This window comes from Rhizophagus irregularis, chromosome 11, assembly GCF_026210795.1.
Source record: "Rhizophagus irregularis chromosome 11, complete sequence".
Taxonomy (NCBI): Eukaryota; Fungi; Glomeromycota; class Glomeromycetes; order Glomerales; family Glomeraceae; genus Rhizophagus; species Rhizophagus irregularis.
The window spans coordinates 2,243,013-2,263,692 of record NC_089439.1 but is presented as its reverse complement, the minus strand read 5'-3'; the positions used below and the strand labels follow the sequence as shown (position 1 = coordinate 2,263,692).

Here is a 20,680-nt window from a genome sequence, read left to right as displayed (position 1 = left end):
CGGAATTCTATTATTTTTTCTTCACATTGAACACTTTCATATTTATTATGTCAAAAAAATTTTTATCGAAAAAATAACACGTTATAAATATAAATATATGTATATATATATCTGATATATATAAAGTGCTGCGGGAGGAGTAGAGACTCGTTTTTTCCAGAATCACAAGCTTATTAAAATCATCAATTTTCTTTACATGTTAGGAACCAAAACCTTATAAAATCAACGTTAAAGGCGCATTAGGTAGAGAAGGACATTTTTGATATTTTAGGAAAATATTTTTTAGCTTTTTCACAAACACAAATTATTATTAAGATTTATTATAAGATATAGTTTTTTGAGATTTATATCCTTCCTTTCAAATTATCTTCCAAGCTAATTACAAAACTGTTACATTGTCACTAATGAGTCACTAATGTTAAATGAACAAATACCCACATGAGCTACTAACAGTGCGAAGTGACCCAAATGATCTCAAATGACTGGTCACGTGTCATTTGGGACACATTTTTATTTTTATTTTTATTTTCAACGTGAACTAAGTTACAGTACAAAGTCATAAATGTTTCTAATCAATTATAACAGAGTTTCGGTTTTCTCCTAATTTTTTTACTATGTATATTCAAGATTTATTTTTGAATGTACTACGGATGCGTTCAACTTTGTTTATGAGACATTAGATATTGCAAGTAACGAAATCATTTACGCAAATTTTTTCATTGCAATAATTTTTTTTTTTTTGAGTCGTTTAGATTGTTTGGATTGAAAAAAACTTTCAGATTGATTCATCCAATTACTGAGTCAGTAAAAGGTCCGTCAGGAAACTAACATTTTTATATTTTTGAGCGATTTATATGATACAATATAAATTTTTTACATTTGAATACTTTTTAAGTCTGAATATAGTAATTTTCTTTGTTTACGTATAATAATATTATGTAGTTCATATACTAAATATTTATTGAAAATGTTGTGATTCCGTCAGATCATGATATATATAACATAAGGAGCGATCAATCAAAAATTATATTCAATTTTTAAACATGAATCTTATGTTTGTATATAAATATTCAATAAATTTTCAAATTAACATTTAAATTTAAGTGTTACAAAAGCGTAGCATTACAAAATAAAAAAAAATTTTTTTTGCGTTATAATAAATAAATTTTGATTATTTTTAATATTTTAATAATAACCATGATGCAGTTGATGCACGTATGAAAATAAGTATGTAATAAAACATACAATCCTGCATGTCATCACCTTAGTTGATTGGATAATTACAGAGTTAAAAGATAACACTCTTGGAGAGACAATAATTACTATTTGTGGCACGTTTTCTTATCTGTAACAAAAAGCATCCGACCAGTTCTTATCTTCATCGGCAGATGATTGATCAGATCTATGAACAGAAATACAATTTCTTTTTTTTGATCAGGATAACCTTACAACTCTGTCCTGCTGAATTACCGAATGGATCGAATATGATGTGTATATAATAAATTTATGTGAGTTAATTCTGATATTATATTAATACAGTTGCACTATTACGTAAAGTAGTATAAATTAATACAAAATCGGATGATTATTATTAATTATTAATAAGTTTATTTATTTAATTTGGATTGTTCCTCTATCGATGGTCAATAAAATACGATGAAAAATGACTAAAAAATTAAATTTAAAACGAAAATATTATATTAAAGCCTATTATTGCGCAAAAAATCCAGAACTTACATCCGATCCTACAAAGAAGATTTCAATAGTTTGAAGGATGCTTTAAAAAAGTGTATACCTTTTATTAGGGTTCTATAATTTAAATCCAAAAGAATTTTTAAGTAGAGTATTCCATATAAAAAAGTATTACCAAGAAATTATAAGTTGATTTATTAAAAAAGTAAATCAAATCCTCGTATAGTTGAAGATAGAGACTCATACAAATAACCTTGATTCTGAAATTATTACATTTAAACATGCTGAAACAATCTCAAAATGGATAAATTAATGACAAGCTATCCACATCTTTTGAATTTAATTATTATTTCGTGGATCTCGTGATGGATTTTATCTTGAAAAATTCCATGAAATTTGTGATAATCTTGTACTGTAACAGTTGCTAAAGTTGAAGATAGTAACGAAATATTGGAGGATATAATCCGATTGCATAGAAATCAAATAATATACTGTATATCTGGAGATAGTTTTATTTTCACTTTTAATAATATCAATAGGAATGAAAATCATATTTTAAGTCGTATAATGAATAAAAATATGCTACAAATAATAATATGGATTTTGACTTTCGTAATTATTCTTATAATAGTAAAAATTCTTATAAAATTAATTAGGTGCATTTTCAATGGAAGAATATTAAGTATTCGAGTGATGTTTAAGTTTAAAAACTAATGTAATTTTCTATTATTTTATTTTTTTTCGTATTACTTTTTCAAGTTTCCAAAAATTTAACTACGTTTTGAAGTATGATTCTTTAAATAAATCATTTTTTTTATATCAGTGGTAATATAATTATCGGTTTACTCTTTGTAGTTGTAGATGTAGTATTGTGACATAAGCAATAAACAAATGATTTTTATTATTAATTACGCCCTCAATAAACAGATTCTATCCAATACAGTAATATACAACTTAAACTTTGATTTGATGTCGCACCATACACTAAATCTTCAATATATAGTATATAAATATGATAATATCACGTTTCATAATAGCCGTCCGTGTTTTTGATATTTTATGTTTATTTGGATAAGCTAAAAAAAGTCTATTAGTATTTAAATTGTATACAGGAAGTTAGTCTTCGTGGTATAAACCAGTTATATATTTCACGGATCATTATCATCACGGCCCATCGTGATGATTAATGGTTTCCCGTGAGATAAGTTACGTATTTTATTGATCCACTTTATTATATCAATCATGTGTTAATAAAAATATCGATCTGCATGATCTTATTGGGCTGAAATTTAAAATCTGGATTACATATAGTTACTTTTTTTGGAAAAATCAACCTATCACTGTGCTACCAACAAACTCCATTGCGGTTGATTTTAGCCACCAACTGATTAAAAGTGTGTTACCCAAAATTGATACACAATTAGGGGGGTTTGAAAACGGAAATAATAATAACATAATTTCGAAATAATCTAGTCTGCTTAGTTATTTCATAACGTAAAATTTTATCATAGTATCTTAAACAATTTCTTAATAAATCTTAATTCATAAAATTTGTGCTTGTGTGCTTGTGATAAATTATTGAAAATATTTTTGCTAATTGCTAAATATCGACAGTGATTATTTACTGTTACGATACTTAGAAGACGGATATTTTTGAATTAATTATGTAAGTTTTCTAAAGATGTATTCTAATTCGTTGTTTAAAGTAAATCTTGCATTGAAAATAGAAAATGAATCAACCTTATTCTGCTTTATGGGATTTTCATGAAAATTGTTAACAATTTCTTCTATTTTATTTTCGATCGTCACCTTACAATCCGAACATAATTTTTGAGGTTTACTTCTAGTTCTCATGTTACTTAAATTGATTCTTTGAACATATGGAGTTCTATGTTCGTGATCATTTTTTTGATGACATTGTAAAACAATTATTTATAATACTAACGATAAATTGTTGGTTATCCAAGTCAAAATAGCGAAAAAACTAAAGAAGTTGTTTAAATAGAATACAACGAAAAAAGAGGCTTACATAATAAATAAAACGAAGTAAAAAGTAAAATCAAAAAAATATTTAAATTTTTGACGAGATTTTGCAAAGGTTATCCGAATGCAAATGAGAAAGAATAGTAAATTTCGTATTTCACTTTTCAGTTAGATGATTCAGAAGAAGAATTAGGGTTGTAAAATTGTATAATAATAACGATAAGTTTTTGTAAATTTTCTAAAGTAAAATTCGATAGGTCGTATTCCAATTCACATGGAACATTATTTAGGGCAAGTTTTGCGTTAAATTTAGAAGCTTGTTGGATTGCTTCTTTTGAAGGGTTTTACAATTTCTTCAATCTTATTTACTTTGTTAGAAACTTTAATCAAATGTTTCTTTACAATTATAACAGAGTTTCGGTATTTTCCCCTGATTTTTTTACCAAGATTTATTTTTGAATGTACGTATTTTGTTTATGCGACCATGCGACGTTAGATATTGCAAGTAATGAAATAATTTACGTAAATATTTTCATACCCTCTTTATAAAAAAAATAAAGTTACTAAAAAACGCGTTTTATATTGTGTTAGCGTTTGTTAAATCTGTACTCACGCCACGTCGCCACGTTACACCAATAAGTATGACAGAATATGAAATGAAGTTTTCCGATAAAAACAAGTATATTAAGATAAAATTAGGTGATTTGATTTGTGTTTTCTTGTGATACTAAGGAATAATATTTGTTTGCAAGAATAATTATCTAAATTTTTTGTATTATACTTTAATAAAATTTTCTTTTTTAAAAAAAAAATGTGTGATAAGTATGATCATTTTAATATATAAAAAGGAACTTGTGTTTTTGTCTACAAAAAAAACAAAAAAATTTCCTGTAAAAAAAGTTAATCCGTTTTATATTCCATATTTTCTCCAGAAGGCTTATATTCCCGGAATTAATAACCTTATATCACGGAATTTATCAAATTATTTACATTTTCCATGAATGAATCCATAAAAGACTCATTTTTACGGAGTTTTTACGGAAATAACGGATAAAATTTTTCATAGGAGTAAATAAATAAATAAAAATAAATAAAACCATGTTAGATAATTAAAATACGCCGAGCAAATTATTTATATTGACGTAAATTAATTTAGTTATTTAAATTAAAAAAAAATTAAAATATAAAAAAATTAAAATAAAATAAAATAAATAAAAAAATTTTTTTTTCACATTTGAATTTTTTTTTTACCCCTTGATATTTCTATAAAAATTTTGTTACATGAAGAGATACATAATATGATATAAATTAAATATCTTGCGGATTTGCTCATAATGTTTAATAGTAATCATATTGTTCTTGTGACTTTGACTTATAAAGCTTAACATTTAACAGAGGATCATCTCGATTATTCTCACTTGCGTCGCGCTAAAAACTCGAAAACGAAAAATTATCGTAGTACTTACTTATTGTAAAAATGATGTGATTTCATACGCCGAAATTTTTTAATATATGCGTATATATAATGGAAAAAGTTTATTGCTAGCTATCTCAACAACCATTTTAATAAATGAATACGATATGTATGTGATTATAGAATCTGCAAGAGAAGATAAGATGATCTTATATTTTAAAATAAAATAAAATATAATAAAAAATAAAAATAAAAATAAATAATAATAAATAATAATAATAATTCATAGTAATTGTACCGAAAAACCGGTCATTCAGTCATACAATTATTTCGGAACATAATAAAAAAAATGTATAAACTTATCATTTTTAATTAGGGAATATCTATTTGTAATTACAGTGGTGTGCAAAAAAAATGACAATTTTTTTGAGTAATGATCAGCAGGAATAACTTATCCGATTTTAGTCGTATCTACACAAATAAATATGCGTATGAAAGCCCCGTGATTACTTTATTTTTCAACGAAAAATTTTTTCCCATATATAATAAAATTGTATTTTATTAACCGTATAAAATGCCACTATCTAAGCAAGAAACTCAAAGACAAACGATATTACAATTCTGGAGGCAAGGAATACGTACTGCCGCCAAAATTCATTCTTTGACAAAGATACCACTTAGGACAATATATAGGAACCTTAAAAAAATCAAAAAAACCGGAGATGTGAAACATAGAGGTGGCAATGGACGTATTAGTAAAATAACGCAAAAGGCTGCTCGTGAAATTGGACAATATATTCGAAGAAAACCCACAATTACCGCCAAGTTCATTGCTGCCAAATTGGAAGATGTTGGTGTTAACGTCTCTCGCTCAACAGTTTCAAGGTATTTGACCAGTCACGGATACAAAAATGCACTCCCCCTTGCTACACCAATGCTTACTCCAGCCCATAAGCATAAACGTATTGAATGGGCACAAAATCACATGAATGATGACTGGCAAAATACTTTATTTAGTGATGAGACAGCTTTCCAGCTATTCCGCAACACAGTAAGACATTGGTATAAAAAACAACGGCCAATTCGTCCCATACCAAAAGACCGAAGTAAAATTTTTGCATGGGGTGGTTTTTGCATAAGAGGTAAAACAAGTCTTTTTTGTTTTAGGGGTATAATGGATGGAAAATTTTACACAAAAATATTAGAAAGACAAATTCCAGAGGTGTACAGTATGTTAGGAGATAGTTGGCGGCTGCAACAAGATAATGATCCTAAACATACTAGTCGGGTTGCTAAGGAATTTCTCAAAAATAATGTCCCAGAGGTTATGGACTGGCCATCCAATAGTCCAGATCTAAACCCCATAGAAAACCTTTGGGCAATTGTTAAGAGAAATACAGAGTTGCGTAGACCAAAAAATCTTAATGAATTAGATGTTTTTTTGCATGAAGAATGGGTAAAAATTCCAAATAACCTCCTAATTAATCTTGTAAATTCAATGCCGCAACGTTGTAGGGAGGTTATTGACAGAAATGGTGAACGAATACCATATTAATTTTTTTTAATAAAGTCTACTATGTTTTAGCTTTAAAATAAAACTTTTTATTTTTTGATTGGTTTATTGGTTAAAAAATTAACGTGACTTGAAAAATTGTCATTTTTTTTGCACACCACTGTATATAGTGTATTTTATAATATATATGTGATCTATATCGATATTTGAATCACGTGATCACTTAAATATTATGCATACGTAATTATATTTATTATGCAGCCAAATAGGAGATTCGACTTGGACGACTTTTCCCGACGATCACTCTGACCATTTTTTTAGCTAAAGAAATATACTATTGAAACTATTTTTTCTACATATAAACCTGGTCTAATTTGTGATTTTTCGGACTCTACGCTCTTGTTTACACTATCTATATGAACAGAAACACTCGTTCCAAGTTTTCTCAAAAAATTTTAAAAAATATCGAAAAAACGTATCATTCTTCTACCGAACAAGAAGACATATATAGAACTTTCGCTCCTAACGTTATAAACAACAAAAATAGAAAAATGTCGAACACGTCAACAACTAACAATGATAATAGTCAAAAGACAGCCGAGCCTACTTTGACTTCACCCTCTCAACCTTCTCAAACTTCCTCCACCGTGGAGCAAGTCCCTGGGAATATTTCTTCAACAACACGTGACCCCACTTCCCACTTACCAAATACACCAATCGTTGAAACGATTGATGAAATGGAAATAGAGGTTACCAATCAAAATGAAACACAACAACTTGCAGAAGGATCTACGTCCATTAATGGCAATCCATCACTAATGGAGGAAATTCCCATGATCGACAACATATTTTCAGCCTCAAACACACAAATACAAACTTCTTTTGAAGGATTTATCCCACGAGATAGTTTTCCACCAAAACTTACAGACAAAGAAATTCTACAAAAACTTAACACCATCTTTATCGGAGACAAAGACTTTATCAAAGTCAGATCTTTGAAAAAAATGACGTTTAAATTTTATATGATATCTGTGTCGACTAAGGAGAAATTGTCACACCTTATCAAAACGTCACCTCCAACCCTTCCCAATGTTAAAATTTATGAATATACACAACAAAATATTGATACTCTAATTGAACGCAAACTCCAATTACAAGATGACACTATCATCAAAATATTAGATATCCCTATCAACTACGACGCCATGTTATTGATAAAACAAATAACTGACGCAACGGGAAAACGAATCACCACTTACAAAGAAATCAAAAAACCGCCTCAAAGAATCCAAAACCGCAACAATAATGATAAACCTATTTTTATCAGACCAATTTATAAACAATTGATAATCAGCTTTGAGGACAAGGCTGCAGCAGATTACTTATTAGAACAAGACTGGTGCTTAGCCATTGAGGACTCAGTAGCCAGAATTCTACCAGGCAATCCTAAACATCCAATATACACACAATGAACCTCTTCTTTCTACAAAATCACTGGTTTACCCTTAAACACGAACGCAAAAGACTTAAGCCCTTTGGTAACACACTTGAAGGGACGTACGTGTACTTTCACTCAAACCTCACGTTCATCTTTTTTCAAGAACGCTTTTATATACGTCCACCCAAACGATATTAAAAAAGATTATACCACTATTACGGGTACAAAATTTGGTGAACACACAATCTTCATTTTTCCACACACCAACACCAAAAAAACATGCAATGCATGTGGTAACCACACACACGAATATAAAAACTGCACCAGTACTGATTTCGTCTTAGACAAAAATGAACGCAAAATATTCAAAAGACGTTTCATCACACGTAACAAAGATCGTATACTCGTCAATGAAACAACCAGACAAACTTACAACCATGTTATAAGACTCTCCAAAGATAATCCTGGTAACTCGAACGGACGATCTCGTCCCCATCCGAACACACGAGGCAAACAAAAACAAACATATAACAACACTACGCCTCACCCAGATAGGACATATCAGAGACCTACGTCGTCCTGGTCCCAACAACAACTGCCCCAAGAAATCCTAGATAAAATTGCACTTATGGAACAACAAATTACTACCTTAACAAATCACGTTAACGTATTACAGGGTTCCCACCAAACGTTCACAGAGCAATACTCCTCGCACCACCAACAACTAACCACAATTGACACTAACATAGCGTTGCTTACACATAGACAAGATAGTCTTGAAAATCAACATAAAACCTTAATGACCCAGATGCAAACGCTCATTAACACTCTACAAGCATCACAAACCCCACCCACCCGACAACAACCAGCTAGGAAAGCCAAACGTACTAGTACCCCATATGAAAAGACCCCTTTGAAGGATGTTAAAAAACGATTCATCCAACCATCTACTGAATCGGTTATGACTGATAGTGATGCACTCCCACTGTCAGATGAATATTACACGGAATCTGGAGATATCTCCGATACAGGCACCATTGAAAATACATATGAAGCACCCGAACAAGATATTTCAGGACAATCGAGCTTCATCCTCAACCCATTTAACTGGGGCAATAAACCTCAGGTTTAATTTGCGACTCATTCTTTATAATCATAAAGAATTTAGATATCACATTTTGATTCCCCTTTTTTGTCTTTATCCCAAATTCTGGTTTATATACATTCCAATTTCAAACATATTTCAAATAATGTCACACACCAACCTAAATATATCTGATCCCTTTCCTAATATTTCACACTCCTTGTCACAAAATCCCGATCACTTGATTAACGAAGAACATACTACAAACTTACATGTGATCAATCAAGATAACATCAATGATAATAATTTTTTTATTGATTATATTAAAATAGGCAGTATTAATATCCAAACAGCCTTTAACAACAAACTTAACGACATTATTAATTATTTTGTCGCACACAATTTTGATATCCTTGGTTTAGCGGAAACTAGTCTCTTTGGAGATCAATCAAATACCATTATCAATAAACACAAACATCCTACTTTACCCAATAATTTTATATATATAGTTCACGACACCTCCGGCGCTAATAAAGGCACTGGAGTTGCCATCATGATTACCGACAAAATGGAAAAACATCTTCATCATACAGAATTTTTCGCAGGACGTATCATCAATCTTATCTTCGGTTTTAAGAAATCAAAACAACTGAACGTAACTTGTTGCTACTTACCATCCAGTCCTAAGAATGATGCCATCAAAACCACAATCAGCGCTTCTTGCGTCGAAAAATTGAGTAATCTAATTATTAAATCCAACAACACCAACAATTCATACGCCATTGTTATTGGCGATTTTAATGTAACCACAAAGAATAAATCAGACCCGAATTATCCCTCTATCCGTTTACTTAAAAATAACGGATATAAAGATATGATTAAATACCATCAAATGTCCTTAGATAATAACTCCACCCATAGTACAAATAGAATTGATTATCATTATGGAAATACGAATTTATTAGAACAATCAATTCATTCATATACACAATCAATACCACAATCTTTTTTTAATACTGACCACAATATCGTTATAACCCTTTTAGAAAAAACTTTCTTTGATTCAAGAAAAAAGCATTTATTTGAAAAGTTCGCGGACGTCCTTCCTTTTAATAAGCGGAATGACGAAACCAAGAAAATCTTCAAATACGATCAAATGACTGTTAAATTATGGTCTGATTACACTAATCGTAGCCGCTCAACTTTCAACAACAGATTCTCAAAAGAATCCCAACAAATTAATAATAAAAATACTTTAAACCGACAATGGAATCTCTTTGAGAAGTCCTTAATCGAACTTAAAGAGTATATCATACCACAAAAATCTATTAATTCTAATACATCATCAAACCTAGATTTGCCTCTTGAATTACGACAAATGAATAATCACGTGATTCTCTTATACCAAGTGAAACAATTTTTGAATTTAAAACATATTAAAATTCGTTTTAAATTAAATTTCACACCCACAATTTCAACCCTCCACAACATTCCACGACATGTATGGATTACCTATTACGAAGGATGGATGAAATACTTCCCTCGTTTAAAGATTTTATTAGATTTTAATAAATTATCAATTAATTTACCATTAACGGTTACTCCTGATAATTTTGTATCAACAAAGGATGAAATTTATCGACTATACCATACGATGAAAATAGCTTATCAATCTGCGTACGACAAATACCTTACCAACAAAATTAATTCTTATGTCACAGAACGCAATGACAACTTACAACACGATCAAACTAAAATGATCAATTCTATTTTAAATCGTAAACCTCGTCGTATAGTGTTGGATAGACTTTCTTTTATTGACAACAAAGGTGAACATGTATTCACTAATAACCCAGAGATTATAGAAAAACAAGCCATCAAACATTTCCAACATCAAGCGGGACCACCAAATGATAAAAATATTTGGAATTTAGACTCCCTACCACAAGATTGGAAAGATCATTATGATCCTGCTTTACAAAATATTAATGAAGAATGGTGGAATCATTTAATCGAACCTATCACTCTATCGGACCTTTCCTCCATTTTCAAAAAGTTGAATAACAACAAAGCGCCAGGTCCTTCCAAAATCACATACGAAGATATCACACATTTACACGAGGACGTTTTAATAATCCTCGTCAGAATCTTCAACGCTTGTATTGTACTTAAAGCGATTCCGGATAAATGGAAACACGCGTTGCTTTTTCCGATACCGAAACCACATGATTGGAATAGTAAACTAACTAATACAAGGCCTATTACTCTTCTGGAAACTCCTAGGAAATTATTAGTCAATATTATTTCGACTAGATTAAATCAAGCCCTTTCTAAACACCCAATTTTACAATTCAACAATAAAGCGGGCGTTCTGGGCCAATCAACCTTAGAGCCGCTTATGATCACACAACATTTAATAGAACATGCGCGCATTAAGAAAAAACCCATTTGGATCGTATTACAAGATTTATCAAAAGCATACGATCGCGTCGACCTACGATTATTGAAATTAGCGCTTGAACGCTTAAAGATTCCTGCTATTATTATTACCTTTTTTCTTAATTTATTTACAGATAGACATAATGAAATCATAACCACGAATGGTTTACTGCCATCTTATGCAGTTCTCCAAGGCATTGACCAAGGCGAAGTTGTTTCACCACTTCTCTGGAATATATACTATGACCCGATGTTTCATCGCATCAATCAATTAACACATTTACATTACTCCACCTTTGCGACACAGAAGAAAAATTGTCAACACATAGAGAATGATGTCATTCATACCTTTGACATCTCCGTAGTAGGTTATCTTGACGACACTACGTGGTTTGGCTCTTCACAATTGCAAATCGAAGAAAAATTATCAATTGCCAATTCCTTTTATGATCTCAACAACATTAAAGTTAATATGGATAAATACAAAATTTTAACTAATGACCGTACCATCAAACAACCGCACATTACCCTCACAATTAACAATCGACCATACGAAACGCCTGTCACGCCTCGTAACAAAGGCGAACGCATTTTAGGTCTATACATCAATGCATTAGATAAACATACACAAACGATACGCAAAGGCAAACAAATAGTGATGGCTCACTACAACACTATGAAAAACAAAAAACTAACCCATCACCATATACAATATATTATTAACAAAATAGTTATACCAAAATTGGAATATATTTTCCAACATACGATCCTTAATTCGCAACAATGTCAATCTTTAATGGGACCATTGAAAAGACTATTCAAACAACGTTTGAATCTTCCGTCAAATACGGCGGATAATATTATTTATAACCATATGTTCCAATCTATTAATAATTTTTTTGATATCCAAATGAAATCACAACTTAATATTTTAGGTGCACTTTTTAATACACCGGTTCTTCGAGAAATAGCGACTCAGAAAATATATAACACGCTATCGGAAATCTGGTATCCTACTATTCCGTCCAACATTAATACCTATTTGGACCATATAGTCAAGCCTACCTATTTAACGCAAGCTTTAGGCTTGCTTAATCAATATGGATTTTCAATTAATTACACTTTTGATATCAACATTTTAGGAGGAAACACCCCTATACGAGATTATATGTCAGATCTTTCTGCTGCTGACATTAAATCTCTTAAAGCCAAGAACATTATTTACATGGATCAAGTCGTTTCATCAGACGGGAATTATTTACTCTCGTGGCATGATGTTAAAAGAAATAATAACAACAATTATAGTGGTCCAATCCCGGCGTGGTACAAAAATTTGACCGACAATTACGTACTTAGTAATAACTTACGCCTGATCCACCCTCTTAACGATGTTGTATGCGACATTAATAGAACACATAAATCCCCTTCAACTTTACCAGATGTTACAACACCTAAATCACAATGGACGATACATTGGAATAATGTACAAAAACAAGTTATTTTTGGAAAGACCTTAACACAGGAAACAGATCGTTCAACTTCAATTTCTTATTTACAACATTTTATACCCCAACAAACCCATCATAATAATAGTTTAACACCTAAAAAACAATTACTTGGACTTGTTGCGTGCAAGGGTTGCCTTCTACACTCTTACTATCCACACGACGCTCGTCCGACATGCGTTATTGCAATTAGAACACAAAAATTATTATTATTTAATATTTTTAAAAAATCTTCTTTTGAACATAAATCACTTTTAGAGTTTTATAACTGTCAGAGTTTCGTAGTAGCTACGAAACCGTTTCACACGCTTCGGCATATTGCATATGAACATTTTATTAAAATAGATAAATCCCCTTTGAACATTTCTTCACAACGTTCTTTAGACGCTGTTTTGACACCTTTTCCTTCTTTACCTTTGAATAATATAGATAATCATATTGATTACGCTTTAATTTGTCACCCAGACCTTAAAGTAGAATTAAAGTCTTGTGCAAAACAATTAGCCTTAGAAAATTTATTAACTTTTTATACAGATGGTTCTGTCCAACGTATAGGCACAATTCATAGTATTAGTGGATATGGATGGACTCAAGTTCAACCCCTCACGCCGCGAGTCAATTTCAGTGGATCAACAGTTTTTTTCCCATCGTCTTCTAAAAGTGAAAGTATGGGTATACTCACGGCCCTTATTGTATCTCCTTTCAATTGTAAAATCAACATTTATACCGATTCAGCCAACTGTATTACCATTTTTAACACGCGTATGCAATCAGGTGTCGCTAGTCCGCGACAAAAATTGAAACAATCAAATTTTTTAATATGGGATTTAATTTTTTTCTTAATTGAAGAAAAGCAACTTTTAGTCACTTTGCATAAAGTCTCTGGTCATAGTAACAATCCTTATAATGATGATGCAGATTTACTAGCAAAAGCTGGTGCTCATTTTGTTGAGCCTATTATTGTTAATCACAAATTTTTTGTCAAACAAAGTTTAGGTTTCATTTCTTGGAATCGTTTACACGTTGTGGACCGCAACGTTAGAAAATGGGCGGATAATGTCATCCAACCTCTCATATTCAATTCGATGGTCAATAACAAAGCTTTATCTCCGATTAAACAACAAATTATTGATGGTGATATTGATTGGTCTTTCACCAAAGAATGGTTAAATTCTAACGATCAGGACGTTCCGTGTAGTGCCAAGCTCTCTAAACGACAAGGAAATAGAATTAAAAAATGTAATTTTATATATCCAACAATCGATATACAACAACGCAATTACCCTCGTTTATACCCTCTAGGCAGCATACCTTGCATTGAATGCACTAGTGCCCGCGATGATAATACGCACGTGGGCTTATGCAAGGAACATTCAATTCATATCAAAAATATATTAATGCGAGCTGCTCATGATTTACATGAATTTATTATTGAGAATACGAAGGAAGGAAATTTTACTTTGAAAGATACCATTATGAATCTTCCCCTTTTTAATACCTCTTTTGTGGACGTTTTACCACAATCACATCCTGGTTATTTACTTATACACCATTTGGTCCCGAGTGACCTTGTTAAAATTTTTAATATTTATATTAATGATAAAAAATTACGGTTTTCTTTATTTTTAAAATTTTTTTCGACTTTAATGTCTTCAATTGATACAATTATTTGGACACGTCGTGCTTCCTTAGTTAAACATTGGGAACATACTTTATCTATTACAAAAAACAAAAAAAGATTTTATAGAAAACGACATAAGAAAAGAGCTCCTCCTTCTCCTGATCCAGGTGCTCCTGTTCACAATTCACCTCCACGTCGACATTATAATCCTCAGCATCTCACCACTACTCCTTATTATAGGGACGGTGGTTTTAATGATAATCTCGCCCATATTCGTTGGACGACAAGTAATTATTTACATTCGGGACATTGGACTACTTATAGAGATAATATGGGGTTCAATAATATAGATTTATTTTTAACTTTACAAAATAGTTTTCTTAAAAATGTTTTTGATATTATATAGTTTATTTTTGTTTTATCTTTCCTTTTTTCTTTTTTTTTTTCTTATATATATATTAAGGCGGGTGTTCCTGGGAAAGTTCGTGGTTCTGACTCGCGTTCACCTATTCCATAAAGAACAGAAAGCGTCACGCCTTGGGGTGGCTTGCTTCGTAGTGATAGTATTATATATAGACTTTTTAGGTTCTCTGTATAATTGAATCTACGGGTTTGATTTTCTGTTTTCTAAAAATAAAAATAAAAAAAAATGCAGCCAAATAGGATCTTTGATATTTTTGACGCATTACGTCATAGAGATTATTATCACACATTTACTATGTGATCTTGGACGTCTGCATAATAACTATTATATATTATTTATAACAAAAACTGCGGCGAATATATCATATTGTAGAAGTAATTTTTTTAAAAAAAATAAATTGATGATTTTAGATTCGGGAATTAAATAATCAAATATTATCAAATTAAAAATTTTAAATTATTACAAACTATCAAATCATTTGAACAAGTGTTACTTTAAAAAAAAAATCTTAATATTTTTTATTATAATAATTAAAATTGCCACTTTCTGCCCATCGTTTTTTCGTTAAGGCATAAACTTTAGTAATTACGCGCCCAGTAAATAGTTATTGTATAAATTTATACCAAACGGGCTCATTGGCTCGAAATTAGCTCAAATTTATGCAAAAAGTAATCCAAATTTAAGCCGATCTAAAGCCAATTATATATGGATGAGCCCATTTGGTACAAATTTATACAAAAACTATTTACTGGGGCGAATTTTTATTGATCAGTTGATTTGTTTGATTTAACGGAGTGTACAAATTCTACAAATTCGTAATTATAAAACTGAATCAACACCAATTAGAATGGGCCACGAATTTAATATAAATTATATAAATTATATATTTATATAATATTATATTTTTTTATATATATGATATTCTAGAATCATAAAACTTCATTTATAAATTAAATTAAATTAAATTAAATTAAATTAAAATTTCAACGATTTAATAAAAGGTGATATTTTATCATTTCACTACGTTAAAACGGATTTAATTTCTGCACGTGATTGTTAATAAAGATGTCAAGAATAGAACAAGTTTATTTATCATTTTTTTCGTGTATAAAAATATCTTTTTATTAAACCATTTTTTTTTTCTTTTTTTAAAAAAATATGTCGAGTTACGACTTGGAAATTTCCTCTGGTGGTTTTTTTTTTACATGTAGTATTACGATAAACGGAATTTCTTAACTTTAGTTCTCCGCATGACTTTTTTAAAAAAAAAATGTTAACTTTGTGACTTTACCCACTATAGGTCTATCACACAAAACTTTAAATAAAATTTGTTTACTTAGTGACTTTTCCATTGTGTTTCTAAACTGCGCCACATGCGTGTGTAAAGTTTTATATAAATATTTATTTTATTCCGCCTTTTTACCATGGTATAACTGCTTTATGCATAAATATATCATAAGTATAAATCTCAGACTATTTTAAATCTCTATATGTATTTAAACAATTTCTTTAACTAAGTATTATTAATATTGTTCGGATCCTGAACCAATCAAATAATAACGAATTTACTACTTTTCAAAGCGCCTTGCCTACCAACATGCAAGATTATTTGTCTTGAAAGAAACGAATGGCATTCAGATTACCAACTTTCATGTTATTAGTAGAGTAACCGATTATTGTTGAAATTTGCTGCGCATTCAGAAAAACTTGAGTATCATAAATTGGCATCTCAAGAACGAAATTATTAAAAAACGGGTTCGTAAAACGTTTCATGATTTTAATCTCATGAAATAAAATATTTTCAAAAAATTTTTCTCAAGAAAAATTTTTTTTTTTAAACAATAAGAGTGTAATAACATACTGCGGAGAGCATAATTTCCGACGATCACAAATCGGAAATTTTCGGACAAAAAATTAAAAAAAAAATGGTGATTTCTAATCTAAATAAGGTTAGTTTTATGAATATAAATATATTTATGAATTGGAATACGACCTATCGAGTTTTACTTTAGAATATCTACAAAAACTTGTTGCTATTAGCAAATCTTTCTTTTGCTATTTTTATTTGTGTAACTAACAATTTATCGTTAGTATTATATTTTCGTTTCAAATTTATTTTTTTAGTTATTATCGCCAAAAAAAGTATATGTTACCCAAAATTAATATTTTTAAAGAAAATTTATAATACTAATAGTAGCTAAAAAATCATGAGAAATTTGTGATGGTTACGGTACATTTCACCGAAAGCCATTTCGCCGAAAGGACGTTTCTCCGAAAAATAGGGCCAACATTATGCAGAATTATAAATAACTCAGGCCAGAGATTATTTTTCGGCGAAATGGCTTTTGGCGAAATGTCCCGATACCAATTTGGGTTTGTGAGAAGTAGAAAATTTTATTAAAAATTGAAGGACATATACATTAACAATTGCGAAATAATCTAGTCTTGCTTATTTTCATAACGTAAAATTTTTATCATAGTATCTTGAATAATTTCTTAATAAATCTTAATTCATAAATTTGTGCTTGTGATAAATTATTAGAAGATATTTTTGCTAATTGTCCGAGAGTCGATTTTGCCTTGATAAACGTAATTATGTAGGTTTTCTAAAGATGATGTATTCTAATTCCTTGTTCAAAGTAAATTTTGCATTGAAGATAGAGAATGAATTAACCTTATTCTGTTTTATGGGATTTTCATGAAAATTGTCAATAACCTCTTCTATTTTATTGCAGTCGTTCGTTTCCTTACAATATGGACAAAGTCTTTGAGGTTTTCTAATAGTTCTCATGTTACTTAAATTGATTTTTTGAATATTTGGAGTTCTTTGTTCGTGATCATTTTTTGATGACATTATAAAACGATTATAAAAATAGCGATAAATTGTTGATTACCCAAGTCAAAATAGCGAAAAAACTAATGTCTTAAAAAGTCGTTTAAATAGAATACAACGAAAAAAGACGCTTATATGAGAAGTAAAAAGTAAAATCAAAAAAAAGAATTGAAATTTTCGACGAGATTTTGCAAAGGTTATCCGAATGCAAATGAGAAAGAATAGTAAAGTTCGTATTTCACTTTTCAGTTAGATGATCTAGAAGAATTAGGTTGTAAAATTGTGTAGTAATAGCAACAAGTTTTTGTAAATTTTCTAAAGTAAAATTCGATAGGTCGTATTCCAATTCACATGGAACATTATTTAGGGTAAATTTTGCGTTAAATTTAGAAGCTTGTTGGATTGCTTCTTTTGAAGGTTTTACAATTTCTTCAATCTTATTTTACTTTGTTAGAAATTACTAATTTAACAGTTTTTTCAGAATTATAACAGAGTTTCGGCTATTATCAAGATTTATTTTGAATGTACGTATTTTTATATGTTGTACGTCAGATTAGAATAGGCGTAAATTTAAAATTGACTTACATCAGATTGAAATTTGAGTCTGATGTGCGTCAAATCAATTTATTATTTGTGTCAAATTGAAATGCATAAAAAAATGTAATCATCATATAATCATTATAAAATAGCCTATTTGGATTATTAATAAATAAGAAAATTGTAGTATTAAGTAATTAACCATTTTCTTATTTTTTTTTCATGTTAAATCTAAAATTATGGAGTATTCATTTATTTCGCGTCAAACTTTGATAATTTGGTTAAGCAATATATTGAAAACTTAGCATCAATTAAGAAAGAAAAAGCTTTGATTAACCAGGGAAAACTACAAAAAACAAAGGAAGTTCTTCTTAAACCTACAAATACTACATTATATATTGTACTTCATACTCAGATACAAAATAAAAAAAAAATGATGAAAAAACTAAAGTTGAACTTCCTGTATTAGTTGTAGAAAATATGTATGATGAATTTTGCAAAATACATTCCACAATTACTCAGCATGGGGGTCAAAAAGAAACTTGGAATCAAATCAGTAGTAAATGGGGATATTGTCGACAAGATCTTGTGTCACAGTGTAATGTTTGTGCAGCGAGACTTACACGGATTCGACCATTGGCTGGAATACCAATTATAGAACAAAAATTCATGTCACGTTTGCAGGGCTGCACGAAAAATCAGAGTTCTACAGTGCATACAACCTAGTCCCAACAAAAAAATTTTTAAGCGGCCAAATTTTTTACATTATGTAATACTAATCCTGTAATTTTATTGGTCAAATTTATTTAATTTAAGTTATAATTCTTAATTCTAGCCAAATTTACATAGTTAATAATTAAACAAAAGTAATTTTGGCCAGACTTACATGTAATTCTGGTCAGAATAAAACGGCCAAATATTTAATTTAATAGTAAAATATTTCAACTTTGAATTGCTACTACTTTATTAAAAAATACTTTACAGGAAATTTAAAAACATAGTTTTATTAAGCTTAATCTGGTTTATCATTGTACGTTTATACTTTATGTTTATCTTTTTTTTTGAATGAATAGTAGTGATTTAAATTTCATCAAATTTAATTGCTGGGACTAAGTTGTATGCACTGTAGTACTGGTATGCTTACAGGAAGTATGTGCAAGTGCAAAAGCAACTGCAATACAAATAAATGCCACTGTAAACAATCTGGTGCTAGATGTGGAAGTAAATGTCATAGTGGAAAATCATGCAATATCAAAACTCAAAATTAATAATATGTACCAGATAAATTTATTATATTACTTTAGAATTTACATATAATTACAAAGATTTTTAAAATTGCTAATATTATAAATTTTAAAGTATGTATTTTAATTTGCATTTCAATTTGACACACAAATGATAAATTAGATATTCTCAAGTAATGAAATGATTTACGTAAATATTTTCATACCCTATTTATAGAAAAACAAAGTTACTAAAAAACGCGTTTTATATTGTGTAGCTTTTGTTGAAAATTTGTATCACGCGACATTACACCAGTAAGGCAAATGTATCGTTCTTATACGTGTACGACATACTATCTTATACGACCTATATTATGTGACATATACGTCGTATAAGAACATAGCACCTGATCGTATAAGAACGATACATTTGCACCAGGAAGTATGACAGCAGAGGAATTGTTATTTGAGATAAAATTAGGTGATTTGTGTTGATTTGTGTTTTCTCGTGTTACTAAAGAATAGTAATATTTGTTTGCAAGAATAATTATCTGAATTTTTATATTGTTTTAAATAAAATTTTTATTTTTTTAAAAAAAATGTGTTAAGTATAGTATGATCATTTTAATAATTATATAAAAAGATATAAAGGAACTTGTGTTTTTTGTTCTACAAAAAAAAAAAATTTTCCTTGTAAACTTTCTATCGATGCTCAATAAAAATTTTGTTACATGAAGAGATACATAATATTATGATAAATCAAATATCTTGCGGATTTTTCCATAATGTTTAATAGTAATCATATTGTTCTTGTGACTTTGATTTTATAAAGCTTAACATTTAACAGAGGATCTTCTCGATTATTAAACTCGAAACGGAAAAATTATCGTAGTACTTACTGTAAAAATGATGTGATTTTATACGCTGAAATTTTTTGATATACGCGTATATATAATGGAAAAAGTTTATTACTA

The 20,680-nt window shown here is 29.6% G+C and overlaps 3 protein-coding genes across 3 annotated transcripts; 2 read left to right on the top strand and 1 right to left on the bottom strand.

Moving 5' to 3' along the window:
- Nucleotides 1-7,018: 7,018 nt before the first annotated feature.
- On the top strand, nt 7,019-9,172 carry OCT59_002994 (uncharacterized protein; the record flags this gene model as incomplete). Its single annotated transcript, XM_066145324.1, has 2 exons — nt 7,019-8,023; nt 8,204-9,172. The coding sequence occupies 2 exons, from the start codon at nt 7,019-7,021 to the stop codon at nt 9,170-9,172; spliced, it is 1,974 nt and encodes a 657-aa protein (XP_065996057.1).
- A 4,981-nt stretch (nt 9,173-14,153) lies between these two features.
- OCT59_002993 (uncharacterized protein) lies at nt 14,154-15,095 on the top strand (the record flags this gene model as incomplete). The annotated part of the gene is made up of 1 exon (XM_066145323.1): nt 14,154-15,095. The coding sequence occupies one exon, from the start codon at nt 14,154-14,156 to the stop codon at nt 15,093-15,095; it is 942 nt and encodes a 313-aa protein (XP_065996056.1).
- Nucleotides 15,096-17,706: 2,611 nt separating this feature from the next.
- On the bottom strand, nt 17,707-17,967 carry OCT59_002992 (uncharacterized protein; the record flags this gene model as incomplete). The annotated part of the gene is made up of 1 exon (XM_025328627.2): nt 17,707-17,967. One exon carries the CDS (start codon nt 17,965-17,967, stop codon nt 17,707-17,709), a length of 261 nt encoding a protein of 86 aa, XP_025165744.2.
- Nucleotides 17,968-20,680: the final 2,713 nt, after the last annotated feature.